The sequence below is a fragment of the Carassius auratus genome, chromosome 36 (assembly GCF_003368295.1).
Source record: "Carassius auratus strain Wakin chromosome 36, ASM336829v1, whole genome shotgun sequence".
Taxonomy (NCBI): domain Eukaryota; kingdom Metazoa; phylum Chordata; class Actinopteri; order Cypriniformes; family Cyprinidae; genus Carassius; species Carassius auratus.
The window spans coordinates 8,966,392-8,986,716 of NC_039278.1; the positions used below are offsets into that span (position 1 = coordinate 8,966,392).

The 20,325-nt window shown below is 38.3% G+C and overlaps 1 protein-coding gene across 2 annotated transcripts in view; it reads left to right on the plus strand.

The window, feature by feature from the left end:
- The window catches only part of LOC113055154 (cAMP-specific 3',5'-cyclic phosphodiesterase 4D-like), a 64,012-nt gene that overhangs the window by 9,314 nt on the left and 34,373 nt on the right, over positions 1-20,325 (plus strand). The window contains exons 2-3 of one of the 2 annotated variants that reach the window (XM_026221169.1): positions 2,482-2,558; positions 2,747-2,946. In XM_026221169.1, coding sequence (XP_026076954.1) covers positions 2,547-2,558; positions 2,747-2,946 — 212 coding nt within the window. In that variant the 5' untranslated portion in view covers positions 2,482-2,546. Of the gene's footprint in view, positions 1-2,481; positions 2,559-2,746; positions 2,947-4,348; positions 4,826-20,325 lie in introns of those variants that run through there. The other variant, XM_026221170.1, reaches the window with a different exon arrangement.

Genomic DNA, 20,325 nt, shown 5'->3' on the forward strand with positions numbered 1-20,325 from the left:
TCAGAAATCATTCTAATATGCTGTAATCATTTTTCACGTCAAATAAATTCAGACTAGACGAATATAAAAGCATTAAAATAATCATAATTGCTCCAAACGTTTTTACCAGTGGTGTATATTAAATAGCTTTAGCAGTGTTAATGTAATATGATCATTCCAAGGGGGGAATTAAGGGTATATTTATCAAGTCGAAATGGTGCTATTGAGAATCTAATGACATGTTAAATGACATCAGAATTTAATGGAATGTAAAACTGTGACACATTTTGCATGTTAACACATGTTCTACATGTTCTGTAAATCATCTCTGTCTGTGGTGTATTTTCGGGCAGATGGGTGGCAGTAGTCAGTTGTATGCGTCAACTGAGAAGGGCAGGATGCTGAAGGGAGGCCAAGCAGATGACACAAGCACTCCATACAAACAGCCATCGATCTGCATTCACTCTACTGTACATATTAGCAATCGGAGCAGGGAGAAATCTGATTGGCAGTGAAATAATGAGACTATTCTTCTATCATTGGCTGTGGAAAATCAGTGTTGTTAATCAACTGACCCAGAACCATTCATCACAATGGCAATCTTTAGATATTCCACTGTCTGTTTGAGAGATTCCCTGTAGTTCAGAGACTGAGTCATTGTAGTCATCACAGATTCACAGCTTACATGAAGCAATTAACACACAAAGCCCACAGTTTGACAGCCGACGTCCCACAGCGTCCTGCTCTTCATATTAGTCACCACTGCGGCTCCTCACTGTTTGTCAGATTCAAGGGAAGAAGCCGATACCAGCTCAACTGGAGCATTAGAGAAGAGACTTCTGGGTCGATATGAGGACCTGTTTGTACTCTTCACAGACCACTGATCAATGACACCTTGATTCTTGTTAATGGGACTATCCTGATGTCACCTCTGGTAGCTCTAGGATGTCTTGTTGTTTAACTGTGGAAACTGAGTCTCACACCTAACAATGCCTTATGACTTCATTTATTGGCTCTCTTCTCTTCGATGGCTCTGAAAATTAAGTCCAAAGTATACTTCAGCTTTGACGTGAACATGCATGCATACAGCCTTTTAAAGCGTCCACCTTAAAGCTGCGGTAGGTAACTTTTGACGCTCTAGCGGTTAATAAACAGAACTGCTTGCGTCTTGCGGAAGAACATCGTAGCCGGAACTACTTCTCTCTGTTTATGTCTATGAAGAATCATAAAGGTACTGGGTTACTCCGCCGCGGTTTCCCCGAAGCAATATAAAATAGTTTGAATATAAACACTTATTATAGGTGCACCCTAGTGATTCAGGACAAGCTAAAAACACAGTTTGGAAAATGGATTCATGGTGTACTCGCTTATTATATACATTTTTCTACATTTGAACACAAACAAAGTTACGGACCGCAGCTCTGATTGGTTGTTTTTTACCGGGAGCAGATTATTTCTGCAAATGGCAATAGGACCACTGGGAGGAGCCAGAGCAGCTTGATTTTTTCACAGATTATCTGTCTCATATTCTACTGTCATAATGACAGGTTTAACAAATATGTAAAATTTATTTTTTTTTTTTACAAAAATTACATTCTGCAGCTTTAATTTGTATCACACACACACAAAAGAAAAAAACTGTGTGTTCATGATTACAATTAATACATTTCATTTATAAATTACAACAGTAGGTGTGTTCAAGAAATTTTGGTCAGAGCAAGATTGCAATGTACCATTTCTACATAAAATCAGCAAACATTATATGAAAACATGGTTAATGTGTTTTTATTTTCTTGTATTTTGAAGATTCTGTAAATTGAATAGTATATATTCTATTGTAATTGTATAATATATATATATATGTAGATGTATCTTTTACGCTCTGTGGCAGGCAGGGTGGACATATAATTACTTGACATGTTTAGTCTTAGAGATTTCTTAAATTATTAATGCCTGCCGGCTATGTACGGACGTTGCTTTTTGCCGCTACTTTGTATGGAAGTCTATGGGAAATCTAGTTAAGGGGACATTCCCGGATGTGCTGGTTGTGCGTTCAGGTGCCCTTTAAACTGTAATCTGTGAAACCCAGTTCATTTGCTGGCTTCAGTGGCTTCAGTGATTGCTTTATTTTTACGACAAAGTCAACCCAAGTTGTCAGGTTTTTATTGGGTAAATTGGCAGCTGGGTGGAATCCCACGGACCAAAACAAAAACAGACATTCAGACAGTGAATGCACATTTCAGAGCAGGATAACTGGCTATCAGATAGTTTTCCTGAGAAACAAGTAGCCTATGTGAACTTAGCATGTTTTTTTTATTTTTTTATCTGCAAACATATTAATATTTTAATGCTTTAGGAATCCAAAAATGTACACACGGCATTGTATTTGTAAAAAATGCAGTATTTTGGACTTTAATCACAGATGATTTTGTACGTGTCACGTTTTTATACTTAACGAAGAACAAAATTTTATTTTTATTTGTTTGCTTGTTTGTTTTGCAGTTCTCTCATGGATAATTAAAGTTATCCTCAAGATCTGAAGTAATTACATTGTGAGAGCTGTAGACATGGAAAATATGGTACGTGATTTTATCTTAATGTAGAATTTAAAGTCTGTGCTCTACCTGTATAAAATATATACAGTTCATAAGAAGTCAATCAGTGTTTCTAGTAGTATATAAATGACATAAAGTTCCTAGAACAGCTGTACTTTTGCACTTCCATCTGTTATTTTGCTTAGCTGACCTGTGGCTATTTTTCTGCTCAGAGACGAAATGACTCTCTGGTCTCCAACACATTGGAGCTTCAGTCCAGAATGAGCAATGCCATTCGTCGCAGGTTCTCCGGGCCACTCCTGCTTCCACCTTTGGCCCGCAGGCACTCCGCCTTGGATGGCAAGAAGTTAAAGGACCTAGAAGCACTGTATAAATCAGCCCTGGCTTGCGGGGATGTCCAAAAGGAAACCGAGTGAGTCATCTTACACACCATAACATTCTCTGCCAACTAGATTTAGGTGGCTGATAGAAGTGTACAAAATCCCAACTGATGTGACTGTAGCTACTCTTCAATAGACTTCTGATCATTGAAGTACATCCTTAGAAATCAAAGACATACTGCTGCTGTCACGTGCCGAGTGGTTTCCAAAATGGACACTGAGTGTGCAGTTACTGACACTGTGAGCAAAATGTGACTCAGGTCAATCATGAAGCTTGTTGTTTTTATGAATAAGCCGACATGGCATGCACCACAGTAAGTGCGTTTGTTAAATGTTACTGAAGGGGTATACGAAGATCTGTTCTTTTATAGGGCATGAAGAGAACTATGTACAGTATGGAATGATTTTTATTTTTTTGGAGTGTTACTTCTGATACATTTTCCTCTTTTGTATCTAATGAATTTTAATCACTTGAATAACTTGTTAAAATAACCTGGGAAAGCAAATAAAAGAAAAATCATGGAGATTTGAGCAGAGGGTGAGAACAACTCCTCGGTGCTTCTACTCTGTTTACTGATCTGATAAAAAGGGCACAGTGACTCGTAGTGAGATCATATGAATACTGAGACAGACATTCAACACATAGCATCCCACTATGAACACACTAGCATGCTGTATTTAACTTTTTACGAAATGTTCACTGGAACACCTTATTGAGTTTGTGCTGCCACAGCTTGTCTAATGAGGTCTGTTCCTGCAGAGGGGAAAAAACATTTCACATCAGCTTATAAAATGGTCAAGTTTGTTTTTGGAACATAGCAGCTGGTTTGTTACACGAAGGTGGTCTACCAGCTTTAACCAGATTTATCAAGGTCTCTCAGGTTGATCACAGTCCCACCAGCTGGTAGTCCATTTTCTAAATCAGCCTGAAGCAGTCCATGTCGAGAAATGGCCAGCGTGTTCCAGCAAAAACCCACAAAACACCTACTAGAAGCTACAACATATAAAAAGGTTACCATATGCAATTACATTATTACTATTCTTCAATACATACAGTACATACTTTTTTATGTGACCAATTGTGACCAATCATACGTAATCACCATTTAAAAACAACAAAAATAATGTTTCGCGAAATTTCCTACCCAGTCCTACATCCTCCCAGGAGAAAAGTTGATGTTAGAGACAGGGAAAGAAACAGAATTTTCTATTTCAGGGCAACTCACAATTGCTTTATGTTTATGTTCTCATTTTGAGGGTGTTTAAAGCACCTGGTGATGTCATGCACACTGGGCATCACTGAAGCGCGCAGCTCTCCTGGATCTTTCCGCCTCAGCGCGCTCTCTCTCTCTCTCTCTCTCTCTCTCTCTCTCACACTCTCTCACTCTCTCTCTCACTCACTCACTTCAGCCTGACACGTTTCGCCTTTTTGTTTGCTGTGAGACGGTCACATGTATCAGACAGTGTTTGAATTCACTCAGTCTCCGTCTGCTCCACCTGAACGGCGCGGAGAGTGACTGAGCGAGAGTAACTGTGCCTCTACTGTTTTATCATATCTGAGTGTTTCTGTTTTGTTGCCGTGTAAACTTGAGCGTCTCTGGTTCAGCACCACTGACCGCTGAACAGCTCTTCTGGCTTTGAGGAATTACGCGTCCGCGAACTTCGACTGTTAATATTCCAGACTTTGGACAGAACTTGTGCAGTGATGGAGTGCTCGGCTCTGAGCAGGGAAGGCGCAGGTCTGGCCAAACCGCCCAAGCATCTCTGGAGGCAGCCCCGAACCCACATCCGAATCAAGCAGCGGTACCACTCCGACAACGAGAGGTACCTGCGCTGTAACCGAGCCACGGAGAAGGTGCGCCCGGGTCTGAAGAAACCACGAATGTCCTGGCCGTCTTCTTTTAATAAACGGTAAATCGCAGATAACGAGTTCTTTCGAAATGAAATAGAGTAGAACTTCCTCTTGTGAAATCGCACCTTATCCATGCGATAGTTGTCTGTATTTGAGGTTTTCAGTGTAACGTCTAATTATTATTATTATTTTTTTTTAACTTCTAGTTCAAACCCTGCTTAAATGAAGTATTTGGGGAAAATGCGATTTTTTTTCCTCTAAATTGAATTTCTAATATCACCGTATTTTTTTAAAAGCAGTTTCAAATAATTAAGGCCAGTCTACCAGTTTAAATAAAATATTGCTCATTGATGCCTGGTTGGGACAAGTTATCACAAACGTTTTGTATTTTATAATATTATAAAATATTATTCATTTTTCTTTAATTATAGTTATTTGTTATTGTTGTTTTTGCATACAAAAACATATTTCATGGCTGTTTTAAATTTAGCTGAAAATGCATGAAGCATACGCAGTACAAATACAGACACAACTGTGTTTTTACATACTATTTAACTTTTTTCCTAGGTAAGAGAGGGTTATTCTCAATTCAGTGTTAAAGGGTTAGTTCGCCCAAAAATGAAAATTATGTCATTAATAACTCACCCTTATGCTGTTCCAAACATGTAAGGCCTCCTTTTATCTTCGGAACACAGTTTAAGATATTTTCGATTTAGTCCGAGAGCTCTCAGTCCCTCAATTGAAGCTGTGTGTACGGTATACTGTCCATGTCCAGAAAGGTAAGAAAAACATCTTCAAAGTAGTCCATGTGACATCAGAGGGTCCGTTGGAATTTTTTGAAGCATCGAAAATACATTTTGGTCCAAAAATAGCAAAAACGACGACTTTATTCAGCATTGTCTTCTCTTCCGTGTCTGTGTGAGAGAGAGTTCAAATCAAAGCAGCTGGATTTCCGGTTTGTGAACGAATCATTCAGTTCACCAAATCGAACTGAATCGTTTTAAACGGTTCGCATCTCTAATACGCATTAATCCACAAATGACTTAAGATGTTAACTTTTTTAATGTGGCTGACACTCCCTCTGAGTTCAAACAAACCAATATCCCGGAGTAATTCATGCACTCAAACAGTACATTGACTGAACTGCTGTGATGAACACCGAGCCGAGCCAGATAACGAACAATAGACTGACTCGTTCACGAGTGAAGAACCGTTTCTGTCAGACGCGTCCGATTCGTGAACCGAGGAGCTGATGGTACTGCGCATGTGTGATTCAGTGTGAAGCAGACCGACACACAGAGCATCTAAACTGAACTGATTCTTTTGGTGATTGATTCTGAACTGATTCTGTGCTAGTGTTATGGGTGCGGGTAAACCGAAGGCTTGAATCAAGGGCAATCATCGCCAATGACGCCATTACTTCGAGCGCAAAAGAACTGGTGAACCGTTTTCTTCAACCGGTTTATTGAATCGAACTGTCCGAAAGAACTACTGGTGAACCGAACACTGATGCAACCGGTTCTTCACTCGTGAACGAGTCAGTCTATTGTTCGTTATCTGGCTCGGCTCGGTGTTCATCACAGCAGTTCAGTCAATGTACTGTTTGAGTGCATGAATTACTCCGGGATATTGGTTTGTTTGAACTCAGAGGGAGTGTCAGCCACATTAAAAAAGTTAACAGCTTAAGTCATTTGTGGATTAATGCGTATTAGAGATGCGAACCGTTTAAAACGATTCAGTTCGATTTGGTGAACTGAATGATTCGTTCACAAACCGGGAATCCAGCTGCTTTGATTTGAACTCTCTCTCACAACAGACACGGAAGAGAAGACAATGCTGAATAAAGTCGTCGTTTTTGCTATTTTTGGACCAAAATGTATTTTCGATGCTTCAAAAAATTCCAACGGACCCTCTGATGTCACATGGACTACTTTGAAGATGTTTTTCTTACCTTTCTGGACATGGACAGTATACCGTACACACAGCTTCAATTGAGGGACTGAGAGCTCTCGGACTAAATCGAAAATATCTTAAACTGTGTTCCGAAGATAAAAGGAGGCCTTACATGTTTGGAACAGCATAAGGGTGAGTTATTAATGACATAATTTTCATTTTTGGGCGAACTAACCCTTTAATAAACAGCAGGTTCTCATTTTGTCAGTCCACCCCATTCAGTGTGAAACATGTTAGTTATGAATTATAATTTTTTCATTAAAAAGTATCAGTATTGATGTTTAAGAGTTCTGTTTCTATACATAAATTGGCTGTACAAAAAAACTCACTCTGAGAAATATTCACTGGAATATGAAATGCGACAATAGGCTTCCTTACACAGCAAAGTGAAATCAGCATAATTTATAAATGCATTCCTTTCACCTGTTATCATAATGTTTTCTTCAGTCAAATATCAGACTCTTTTCTGCTCAATAAATATTGCTGTAAAAAAAAAACAGCTACATTTCATTTAAACCTCTTTTCATTAAGCAACATTTTCACCAGTAACCCACACAGTGCTTTCTAAAAATGAAAGCACGAGTTGAAAAGCACAACAAATAAAAAATATCTGACAACAAAGCAGCGTATGGTCCGTGAACGCTTGTTGTTTGGCTGTTGGAATCACAGAGAATATGAAGTAGGTGTACTAAAGTGAATCATAGATGTGTTTTACACACCCGATTCCAAAAAAGTTGGGACACTGTACAAATTGTGAATAAAAACAGAACGCAATGATGTGGAAGTTTCAAATTTCAATATTTTATTCAGAATGCAACATAGATGACATATCAAATGTTTAAACTGAGATAATGTGTAATTTTAAGCGAAAAATAAGTTGATTTTAAATTTCATGGCATCAACACATCTCAAAAAAATTGGGACAAGGTCATGTTTACCACTGTGTGGCGTCTTCTCTTTTTTTTAAAACAGTCTGCAAACGTCTGGGGACTGAGGAGACAAGTTGCTCAAGTTTAGGAATATGAATGTTGTCCCATTCTTGTCTAATACAGGCTTCTAGTTGCTCAACTGTCTTAGGTCTTCTTTGTCACATCTTAATTTTTATGATGCACCAAATGTTTTCTATGGGTGAAAGATCTGTACTGCAGGCTGGTCATTTCAGTACCAGGATCCTTCTTCTACACAGCCATGATGTTGTACTTGATGCAGTATGTGGTCTGGCATTGTCATGTTGGAAAATGACAATATGTTGTTCTAGAACTTGGATATCCTTTTAGCATTGATGGTGCCTTTCCAGATGTGTAAGCTGCCCATGCCACAGGCATCCAGTATGGTTTTCCAGGCTTGCACCTTACGAACACAGATTGTTCCAGATTCTCTGAATCTTTGGATGATATTATGCGCTGTAGATGATGACAACTTCAAACTCTTTGCAATTTTTCTTTTAGAAACTCCTTTCTGATATTACTCAACTATTTTTTTGCTGCAGCATTGGGGGAATTGGTGATCCTCTGCCCATCTTGACTTCTGAGAGACACTGCCACTCTGAGAGGCTCTTTTTATACCAAATCATGTTGCCAATTGACCTAATAAGTTGCAAATTGGTTCTCCAGCTGTTCCTTATATGTCCATTTAACTTTTCCGGCCTCTTATTGCTACGTGTCCTAATTATTTTGGAATGTGTAGCTCTCATGAAATCCAAAATTAGCTATTATTTGGCATGACATTTCAAAATGTCTCACTTTCAACATTTGATCTGTTATCTATATTCTATTCTGAATAAAATATAAGTTTATGAGATTTGTAAATTATTCCATTCCTTTTTTACTCACAATTTGTACAGTGTCCCAACTTTTTTGGAATGGGGTTTGTACTTATTTATTGAAGCTTCTACATTTTTTCTGGATATTAATACTATCAAGCTTTGAGAGATGTGCAACATTCATTTTCTTCGCATTACTCTTTCCTGACGGTGTGAAACTGCTTTACACCCCTGTGTGTTTTCCAGAGACTCTGATTCCTCATATCAGTCTCTTGTGCTTGTGATAATTCTCTTATTAATGGCAGTGTTTAGACTGAAGACTGATAATGCATCATGGTCTTTTATGATACTGTTTACAGTGTTGTATAGTTTTATAACTGTAGGTCCTTTTTAGTCCCAATTTATATGGTATTGTGAAAATTTGGCAATGATACATATCATTTTCATGCAAAAGCACTGATGAAATAATGACTCATTTCAATTTGGCAATTTCAAGAGCAACTCCATGAAGGTTTGAAACAGTATTGAACTCAAAAAGACTTGTTCTGAATGTGGTCTGAGCCAGTGTTTAGATAGACGTTGAAAAAAAAAAAAAATATATATATATATATATATATATAAATAAATAAAAAACCCGGACCATACTATACTGCAAAATATATGCATAAAGATATTTCAAAATGCTGATGTGTTTGTACTTTGGACAGTAGGAGGAGCATATGTTTTAAAAAATCATAGTCTAAAATATACAATGAAAAAAGTTTGAGTGATAACATTTTTGCTAGCTATTTTCAAATTATTATTATTTTTTTTTCTAGCTGATAATTAAGAGACATATTGCAGTATTATGCAAATATTGTCACTTAGCAAGTCTGTGATTTCTTTTCCACAGCTAAAATGTCTGATAAATTTGCCTGGTCATGTGATCTTTTAGGGCCCCTGGTATAAATTATATGAGTTTAATACTGTATATGTGAGTTTACATCATTGTAAACATGTTATAAGTGTTTATAGCTGAATATAGTGGATCTCTAAGAATAAGTCGAATACAGAATCCACACATGCTGAATAAAGTGGCTCCATTTTTAGCAGCTTATGGATTTTCTCCATCTCTTTCATCAGATGTGTCAATTTCTGCAGCACAGATGTGTTGGATTATCTGAGGGAAGCACTGCTGTTCTCTAGACATCTGGACACACAGCAGTCATTTAAATGACATTATGCTGGTGTCAGGGTGGCTAATGGCTAGGATGTGTTTGAAGACTGTGCTTTTGACACAGGTAGTCTAGCCATCACATCTGATTATAGAGATGTGCATTCTTCTCCAAAACTGCTACAGAGCAATTCCAATCCAAAAGCTAGATACATCTTTTTGCCCAGAAATATATATGTATATGTATATATATATATATATATATATATATATATATATATATATATATATATATACGGAACATATAATCTCAGTCCTATTCAAAATATAATTTCTAATTTGTGGTCAATGCCATTCTGAGGTTTCATGGTTGGAGCACAATGTGGAATATAGGTCAGAGAAGAAGAAAAAATGATACGTCCTGCTCTGGATCAGACGAGCACATTCATCATCACGCCACCCCTGCTGCACTGAGTAACTCTTTAAAGCTCGATCTTCACCTTTTGACTTCAGTAAGAATATAAATGTAGAGTATAGTACATAATGAATGAGACAAGCCTAACTGAGAGCTGTTTCTGAGCAGTGAGGAACTGAATGTTTTCTGGTTCATTGAAAGAAGGATATTTTGTTCACTTAACGAAAGATTTTCAGCAGGAACCTATTTGTATCATTTATAAAAGTCCATTCATTTCAAAGTGTAATCTTTAAACACTGTGTTGAATTCACTGGAGATCCCTGTCATATGCAAATTTAAGCTGTGCTTTTTATGAATGCTTCATTTTCTCGGCTCTGTTCAGCTTGCGGTGTAACTGAAGAAATGCTCTTATCTGTCAGTGACTGACCCTTCAGAAAGAGGGCCATTTCTGTATGGCTCCAAGGACCCAAAAACCGACCTAATTGTGTTCAATGTGCATTCACTTCACTACACTTCTATTTATTTCCAGACTCAAGGTCCATTAGTAAAAATAAATAAATAAATACATAAAAAACCTATCTCAGACATCCCCCCTGAGGATCTTATTTGTAGTGGTACTTGCCAAGACAAGATTATTTATTTTTAATTATTATTTTAATGATTAATAATCAAGGAACTTTGTGTGTGTGTGTGTGTATAAAGTGGTATACAAAAGAAAGGGATGGAGATAAATCAGCTCCTTTTGTATTTCTCTGGTTAGTTAGTGATTTCAGCCACCCCTTAACAACATCAAATATTAAACTTAGTTTAAATCACCAGCGATTTTTAATCTAATTAATTACATGATGTGGTGATTAATTAATCAAATAACCGCACATCAAATTTGGAGAAATTACTCTGAAAAGATATTTAAAGTCATTGTTATGCAAAGCATCAAACAGAGATTAGGTTCAGCAAGAAATGTTTTGTTTATGTATATATGTATGTGTAAGGGAAACAGGTCAATTTAGCTCAAAGGGAATCATTTAAGATTTTAAAGGGAATTTGAACAGAATCACTGTTTCACGGCTGGTCACGGAGACGCCCTGCGATTCAGTGAACGAGCCGTTTAATATCAAATCTGCGCTGGATACTAATATCCAAACTATAGTGAAAACAAGGTTGTGTTCCTTCTCATCGTGGCTAAGTAGCAGCAGGCTTGCAGGCCGAAGCACGCTGGAACCGCGCTCAAAGACCAGTTATGACTAAACAGCATAGCTAGAAGCTACAAGCTAGCATAGCTAGAGACTAGAAATCTCAGACATGACTAATAGCAGCAGCATAGCTGGAGACTAAAAACAGACTAAAAGCAAGATTTCATGGTGTCCAAAGTATTTAAAGTGGCCTGTTGGCCACACCCCAAATGTTGTATTGACCAATCAGATATTGTCTTGGCTCGGGGGTATCATAAATCATTTGTTTATCTTACCAAGCATCTGGTCCGAATTTTCCTGCCTTGCAGGGTCTAATTTTGGACATGATTCCTATAACACGAATACGATACATGGGGAAAAAAAAAAAATATTGTCAGGGCTAATTCAAGCAAGAAGATTCGATCACACACATACCAAACACAATTATAAGCTATGCCATAGTTATATATAAAAAAAAAAAAAACATACACAATAGGTGATTATAACATGATAGTCAAATGTGTGGGTTACACATAAATGAATATGGAGTGAAGCGATGGACTGATTCATTTATAAGTCTTTTTGAGTTCATTCTGGTCCATATATATGTACAAAAGCAGTTTCTTTGCCATTCTCTGACAAAGGGATGTTCTGTGAAGACAGAGGTTTAAAGCCCTTCCCCCCCTTAGGAATTTCAGTCTGGTTCTGCTGGGTGGGGAAGTCAATGGAAGTGTTTAACTTGATCTCCTGGGTTTACATGTGATGTCCAGCGTTGCATTTCCATTACGAACAATACATTTGGCACCAAATTTCTCTTCTTTGAATTGAAATTGTAAATAATTGTTCCAGTGGTGTTAGTGTTGATAGCTGTTGTGTGAACAAGTTGGTTGGTCATCTTGCTTGGTTCTTGTGGCACTAGAACTGATTTATGACTTCCTGAGGAATTCGGCTCTCATGTTTCAAACATCACTTTGACTCTTTAATTTGTCTGGTTCGACTCATTTCTGTTACATATGTATTACATATAGCCTACACTTTTGGACCATGTGAGTAAATGATGACAGAATTGTCATGTTTGGTTGGGTGAACTTATATAATTATAGAACTTTAATAATTTATTTTCTTGATTTTGTAATTATTACTATGAAAATATTAAATTATTTTTTTAATGAAATTTTCGTTCAAATGGCTGATTCATTCAGGAGTGAAGTAAATGGTTCTATATGAATGGTTCACTGAATCATTAGGCTTGTTCGACTTGAAGTGGTTCATCACCATCAGACCGATCGGTGTGTCACATCAAAGAACCACAAGAGCTTTAGAGAGCAGACGACTCCTTGTGCTTTAGAATCACTCTCACGGTACTTTGATGTCATTCACCGATCAGTCTGTGCACCACTTCAAAGCAAACCCGATTATGGCCAATGGTTCAACGTTCCAAATGGTTCACCAAATTCGTTCAAAACGTGGATTCAGAAATTAAATGCCCCTGTGGGTTGCTCAGGGATGAACAGTTGCTTTGTCTTTATCTTCTGGTTGGCAAAACTGAGCAAAACAGACAACATTGTGTCTAAAATAACACAATATTAACTTCTTAATGAACTGTTGAGATGAGTATCACATTTGCACTAGTGTGATATTGCACTTAGCCCACTTCTTGTGTGAAATCGCAGATGATCCACATAGGTCTGGGGCGGGGCAAGTGTATCAAATGCATTAATAATTTTAACGCATTATTTTTCTCCATAATTAATTAATCAAATTAATGCGTTAAATTACCAGCTCTAATATGATGTCATTTTATTTGTTTAGTTTTGCTAATAATTATGCTCTCATTCACAGAAGATCTTTTTATGGTCTAGTTCTTACAACCAACAATTTTTGTCATATTGCACACTACCTATTTGCCATTAATATTTTATCTTGAGTCTTCGTTGTAGGTATTTTACCTTTTAAAATTGATTAGAAGTAATAACTGTGGCACCTGTGGCCCTTTAAGGCAGAGGATGCTTCAGTAGATGGCTGCATCATAAATGGCAAATGTACCTTGAAATCTCACCGCATCCTGTGCAACCGTGAAACTAAGCAGCAGAACTGGACCGCGATCATTTTCTCATGTCTCATAAATATTCTATATCCATTCATGGTCTTCAGGCAGTGCTTTCTACTTCTCCATGTGCCCAGCTTTGCCCTTTTATTTCTCGGAATCGAGGAGGGAAAGAAAAATGTACATTTATTCAGTCATATGTATCACGCTTTATTTAAAAGAACAGCCTGGTCTTAAATTGAATGAGTGTTGTACATGAGCGGAATATAATTGCTTGATTTTGTCAAGAGGGCAGATGATGCCATTGAGTAAAATGAGTTTCAGTTGTTTCAAAGGGTGTTCTAATTGATAACTGATGCTTCCGTTTGCCTGCTGACTCCGGAACCCAAACACAGCTTTGGTCTCTGGTCTCCCCCTCTGCCCACCACATGGTGCTTCATCTGTGAAATTAAACGCATTTCTCATTTGGAGGAGGTGGAGGGCTTAGGATGGGGAGCTGTTGCCAGACACATCTCTGCACAGGCCACAAGGAAAATAATGTCCAACTCATGTCACGACTGAATCTCCAAGCAACGTCTGTTCTCTGAGGTTCACCTGACCCAACAGCAGCGTCACTGAATCACCGTTATTAGATCATTAATTCTGTCTGAATTTCCTTCCTCTCATTGGCAATCTCTCTGCAATCAGTGTCCAGCTGTGCATGTCATTTTTCACCCTGTGGATTTTTTCAAAGCTTTGTTGTTCATCGCTGCTCCGTCTTTTTGAATAATGCTGCATTCTAGACATACACTATCGGCTGCATTTATTTGATAAAAAAGATAGCAAAAACTAAAATATTATTTCAGTTTAAAATAACTGTCATCTATTTGAAAATATTTTAAAATGTCATTGAGTGTTTAGCATCATTACTCCAGTCTTCAGTGTCACACGATTCTTCAGAAATCACTCAAATGTAGATTTTCTGCTCAAGATACATTTCAATTATCCATGTAGAAAACAAATTTTATTTTCATATTTAATATTTTGTGGAAACTAAGATTCAAAAGTAAAATAAATAAATAAATACTTTGTATATAAAAAAAGTTAAAATACAGAATGTTACAAAAGGTTTCCACTTTTAATTAATGCTGTACTTTTGAACTCTCTATTCATCATACAATCCTGAAAAAATAAAATGCATCACAATTTCCACATAAATATTAAGCAGAAAAAAAAGAATGGATAATAATAAGAACCAATAAACATTTAGAGCAGCAAATCAGCATATTAGAATGATTTCTGAAAGATCATGTGACAATCAAGAAAACTGATGAAAAATTCAACTTTGCATCACAGGAATAATAACGCTCTAAAATATATTAAAATAGAAAATGGTTAAGTAGGCTTGAGAAACGTACGTATGGTAAATACGGACGTAAAATAGGATATTGCTTTGATAGACCAATCTACTTTGAGTGTAAACTAAACGAGCCAATGCACATTGGCGTGCAATAGAGCATCACAGGCCGAGAGAGCTTAGGTGCCGGAAGTAAATTTCCCATTAATTTTTCCCATTGACGTTTTGGAAAATCAGTATCTAAAGCAGTGGCGTAGCCACGGTTGTGTCAGGGTGTGCCTGTGCCACCCACAGTGGCAGCTGGCACACCTAAAAATAGATGCAGAATTATTTTTTATAGTCTCAATAAAAAATGTTTAATAAACTTGGGCTATTGTTGTTTACTTAGAAAATATATATAATTTTTAAATCAACCCTTTCATGCGTAAATTACAAATATTTTAACTGACTCCTTGTTTCCATGGCGACGTGTCATGATTGTCACGTGACACACCGCAGCCACAATAACTAACAGATATATCTCTATAGATATATATTGTTTTATTTAGTTTTTAATTTTTTATTAAAATATATACATAAACTAGCTTACCATGTCAACTATCTGATATTCCGATTCTTCGTTTAAAAACCTTTATAAATTATCTTGATCTATAACGAGATGAGTGCTGCAGTTCAGAGTCCTGTCAGCCGGATTTAACGTAACGTTACAACACTTGAATTCCCAAGTTTCTCCCGAAATACATGAACGTAATTGGCTGTTGAACTGGACGAAGAATAGAGTAAACTTTATTGTTCTACTATGTGTGTCTGATATATGAATAAAATACGTCGGCAAATTACATTTGATTAGATAGTTTTTGCTGCTTCCATAGACATCAGTGTGTATTTTACAAACTACAGTACCAATGTATTGTTTTACTAGTGATTATGTATATTTAAATGTATGAAACCTAAAATAAACATTATGTGGTTGAAAACATTTCATATTAATTGTGATATATGACAAGCGCTGAGCGCGTCCGTCTCTGGCTCAGTGCAGCCAATGCGCGAAAGCTGTTTGAATCTGGCAGTTCAGTTCGCATTGTGCAATAATTCGAAAAAAAAAGTTATTTTTGTTAAAATATATCTGCCGACATTTGGACTGCCAACCATTCAGCAAACAGCAGCTGACTGTGACCCCAGCAGTGTATGATATAAACAGATCATTTTTGATTGCACATTGGTAGCTAGCAATATGTCGCAGAGCTCCTTTCTTAATTTTTTTTAGCAAAAAACCTTGCCTTGATGGACAGCCGGACACAAGGCCTAACGTTACACCTGATGAGGATGTTTCTCCCTCCCCGGGCCCAACATCAAAAGACAGTGTTGCCAGATTGGAAATGTCCAAGTATCAAAATTAAAATTAAAATATTTGGAAGAAAATTATTACATTTAACAATTAACTACATTTTGAAACGACCTGCGAATTACCACTTGGAGTATGGTTGGACGGAAGCAGTGCGACAAAAATACTATCCCATAATTTTGCACAGTAATCTGACAATAAATGTGGCACACCCAGATTTTCATATGTACACCCAGAGTTTCTTTTCGGGCTACGCTACTGATCTAAAGAGTTTTAGAGCATGTCTGAGGATAACCAGCCACGGCTGAACTCATAAGCATACAACATATCATTTCGAGTGAAAAAACAAAGAGAAAATACACAAAAAGTGAAAGGTACAAGACTGTGTGCGTATTTTCATTTCCGAGCGAAGGAACTACTCATCCCATAAACCACCATGCCTCACTGAAGTCGACTGAAGCCACAACCGCGAAAGAGCCTTTTGAGCGACTTCCAAATCTCGGAACAAGTAGTTCCACTCACCATTGTCAAAGCACTACCTCACTGGGTGAGATTGGATAACACTGGAAAAACCCGTTCTGCTTGGGACAGGGATGCTGCAGAAGCCCAATCCTCCCCGAAAGAGGTCTCAGGAGCAAATACACATATAGCATCCGTTTAGGTGTATATGGAGAAATTTTAGGTGATTTAAACCCTCTTGGGAAAGCAGAAGTCTGCCGGGGAAACACGGGCTCGAAGGCTATACCGTGGACTATACACATACGAGTAATGCTAAGGTCTCAATATGGACTTCCATGGTTCTCAAGGATTTAACGTGAAGGCCAGGTGCCAGACGTTCCCACGTGTCCAGCTGCCTAGGGTGATGGAGGATATCAAAAGGGTCTACAGCACGGACACTCTGGAGCAGTTTAAGCAAGCCGACACTAACCAGGGCCTCTCAGTGCCACCATCCATTTGAGGTGAGAACACAGGAGGATACCGGCTCTACACGAAGACTATAGAACCTAGCGAACATGTTAGGGGTCACCTAGTCTGCAGCTCTACAAATATCTGTCAGCGAGGCACCACGAGCCAGCGCCCAGGAGGATGCAACACTTCTAGTTGAGTGAGCTTGCAACCTGAATGGGCAGGGCAGACCCTGAGCCTGATAAGCTTGGCATCCACAATCCAGTGGGCCATCCTCTGCTTAGAGATGGCATTCCCCTTCTGCCACCCTCCATAACAGACAAAGAGCTGGTCTGATGTCCTGAAGATTTGCATCCGGTCTACGTAGCATCTCAGTGCTCGGACGGGACAGAGCAAAGCCAGGGCTGGGTCTTCCTCCTCCAGGGGCAGCGCTTGCAGGTTCACCACTTGGACTTTGAAGGGTGTAGTGGAAACCTTGGGCACGTAGCCAGGCCGGGGCCTCAGAATTACCTGGGAGTCAGCCGGCCCAAACTCTAGGCACGAATCAGGAGCAGAGTTTTCAATGAAAGAAACTTGAGCTCCAATGAATGCAAAGGCTCGAATGGACCCTGGAGAAGTGATTTAAGCACTAGAGTCAGGTCCCAAGAGGGTATAGAGGGGGGCCGGGAAGGATTTAACCTCCTGGCCCCTCTAAGGAACCTGACGATGAGGTCATGCTTACCCAAAGACTTCCCATTCACGGGGTCATGGTATGCAGCAAGGTATACTGGACTTTGAGAGTGGAGGGAGACAGCCTTCGCTCCAGCCCTTACTGCAGAAAGGAAAGCACGACCGCAATCAGGCATTTTTGAATGTGATTGCCAGATCGTGGCAGCGGCAATGGGACTCTGCCCCCCTGAAGGTAGCAGAGCCTGGTTCGCAGCTCCGAGATGGTCATGTTCCCATAGTGAGAACATGACTCATCCACGGAAGCCACCTCAGCATGCTCGATGCCCAGACACGTGAGGCAGCAATCGTGACCATCACCCATTGCCAGGTAACGACCGCACCCAGAAACGCACAGGTGAAACGGCATCCTTATAACGATCCGTCATCTTGACAAAGATGCACCCTTGAAGCTCTTTTAGAGAAATTAGCTCTTTTGGAAATGCTCTTTTAGTGCTGAGGTGCAGGGGAATTGGCCGCCTGCAACACGACAGGGGTAGTGCAGCCTGAAGTATGCAATCCACTCGACACAGGAACGACCGCCACTGAAGCACTGTCTTGCCAACACACAAAGCTTCTGAGAGCGTGCTGAACTCGTAGTTCACAGCAGACACAGTTGAGCATAACGAAACTAACGCTCGGCTCCAAATCGAAAAGCTGGTATGCATTACACCTGCTGCCTACTTATACTGTGATCAGCGGCAGCTGGATGCAATAATTGCATGCCAAATTGCATTGGCTTGTTTAGTTTACACTAGAAATAGATTGGTCTATCGAAGCGATATCCCATTTTGCGTCGGTCATCGACGTGGTGTCGAGAGTGACCAACTGAAAGGGAACCCAACTAACTGATATGCTGTTTAAACTTCTTCTTCTTAGACTAATTTTGGACTGTATCTACTCCTAGAGTTTTTATGCTACGACCACCAAACTTGGGTCAGACCTATATCTTTTTTAACTGATCGGACTTACCATTTTCGTTTTAAACAGACAATCAAATATATGAAAAGTCCCTTAGTCTTCCATTAACGGGGTCAAAACTTTTGTATGATGAGACTTACAGAGTGTTTAAGCTATCATTAGCAAACCTTAATGCCTAGGACAACATGCTAAATCATGCTAGCAACATACAACATACAAGTTAGCAATGTATTAATCATGCTAATAACATGGCAGCAGCATGCTAATCATGATTAAAACATGCTAGCAACATGATAATCTTGTCAGTAAAATGCTAGCGACATGCTAATCATAATAAAAACATTCCAACTACATGTTAATCAAGCAACAGCATTTTACCAGCATGCAATCATGCTAGAAAAATACAAACAACAATCTAGAAAATGTTAACAACATGCTTATCATGCTACAAACATGCTAATCACATGATAATCATGTTTAAACCATGCTAATAACATGCTAATCATGCTAGAAATATGTTAACAACATACTAACAGCATGCTAATCATGCTTAAATCATGCTATCAACATCATTCTATGAACATGGTAACATGTTAACAATTTAAACCATATTACCGAAGTGCTAAATCATGTTAGCAACATACTATCAACATCAATCTAAACTTATTAGATCTAAACTAATCTATCTGTATTTTCATGGTTGTCTCATAATACAGTTTTGGTGAATAAACTGTTATTTTTGATCACATCTCAAACTCTAAGTGCCTGGAGCCACAGACCACAGGCCATCCCATAGTTCTGAACAGAGCGGTGATGTTTGCTAATACAGTGTGTGCTCTTGAGGGTTGCGATGGTGTTCTGAGTATAAGCACAGGCTTTGTTTGCCTTAATAATGATTAATGCTCAGGCTTGGGTAAAAGGTGCTGTTGCCAGAACAGAACTAATTCTCTGAGCAAACAGGACAATGTTTGTTAAATAACCCATCAGATGTCAAAAAGACTCTTTATCAGTTATTTGTGAGATTTCATCTATGAAATTATATATTTATATAAAATAATTTCTATTTTTACAGCTGCATGCAAATAATTAAATGTAATTGATCTGATGCATAACAGCATGAGGCATAAAATTGAAAGCAACAGATTACATTGCACATCGAAAATTGATGCTAAAGGGGTAACCTGAGCTTTAAACAGTGATGCCAAGGGGTCCTGACCAAGCATCAATATGTGTTGAACCTCTCAGTGTTTAGAACATATTTCACTAAAAACAATCAATCAGTCTTTGACAATTAAGCACCCCTATTTCCCTTACCTTCTCCTTATGTGTGTGTGGGTATACATGTATATACAATGACGGATCGACTGCCTCTCCCCTAATTAGACATATAAAGCTGCAAAACATAATAGCCATATGGTCTGAAATGTGTGTTTTCTTACTAGAATCATCAAATTTATAATCATTCTGCAGAGACAGAAAATAAAACCAGATGTGCCCTTTTTTCTCAATATCCTGAGGCGTTTCCTCCAAGAGATGTTTTAGGTTATTTTTTGTCCCAATTATAGAATATGATCATGTTGTCTGTCTAATGAGTTTCTGTCCAATCTGCCATATGCTGTGTGGATCTCAGACGTGGTGATTTTCGACAACATTCTTCTCATTTACACACACGTATGGCTCCCATCTTTTTTTCAAAAAAATGAAAGTGTAAAGAAAGTGTAAAAAAAAAGAAAGTATGTATACTAGTGATTTCTGCTAGTCGATTTCTTATTTTAAAAAACTCGAGTTACTCAACTACTTTCCATTCATTCGTATATTGTAGCCTAAGGTGTAAATCATTGCCT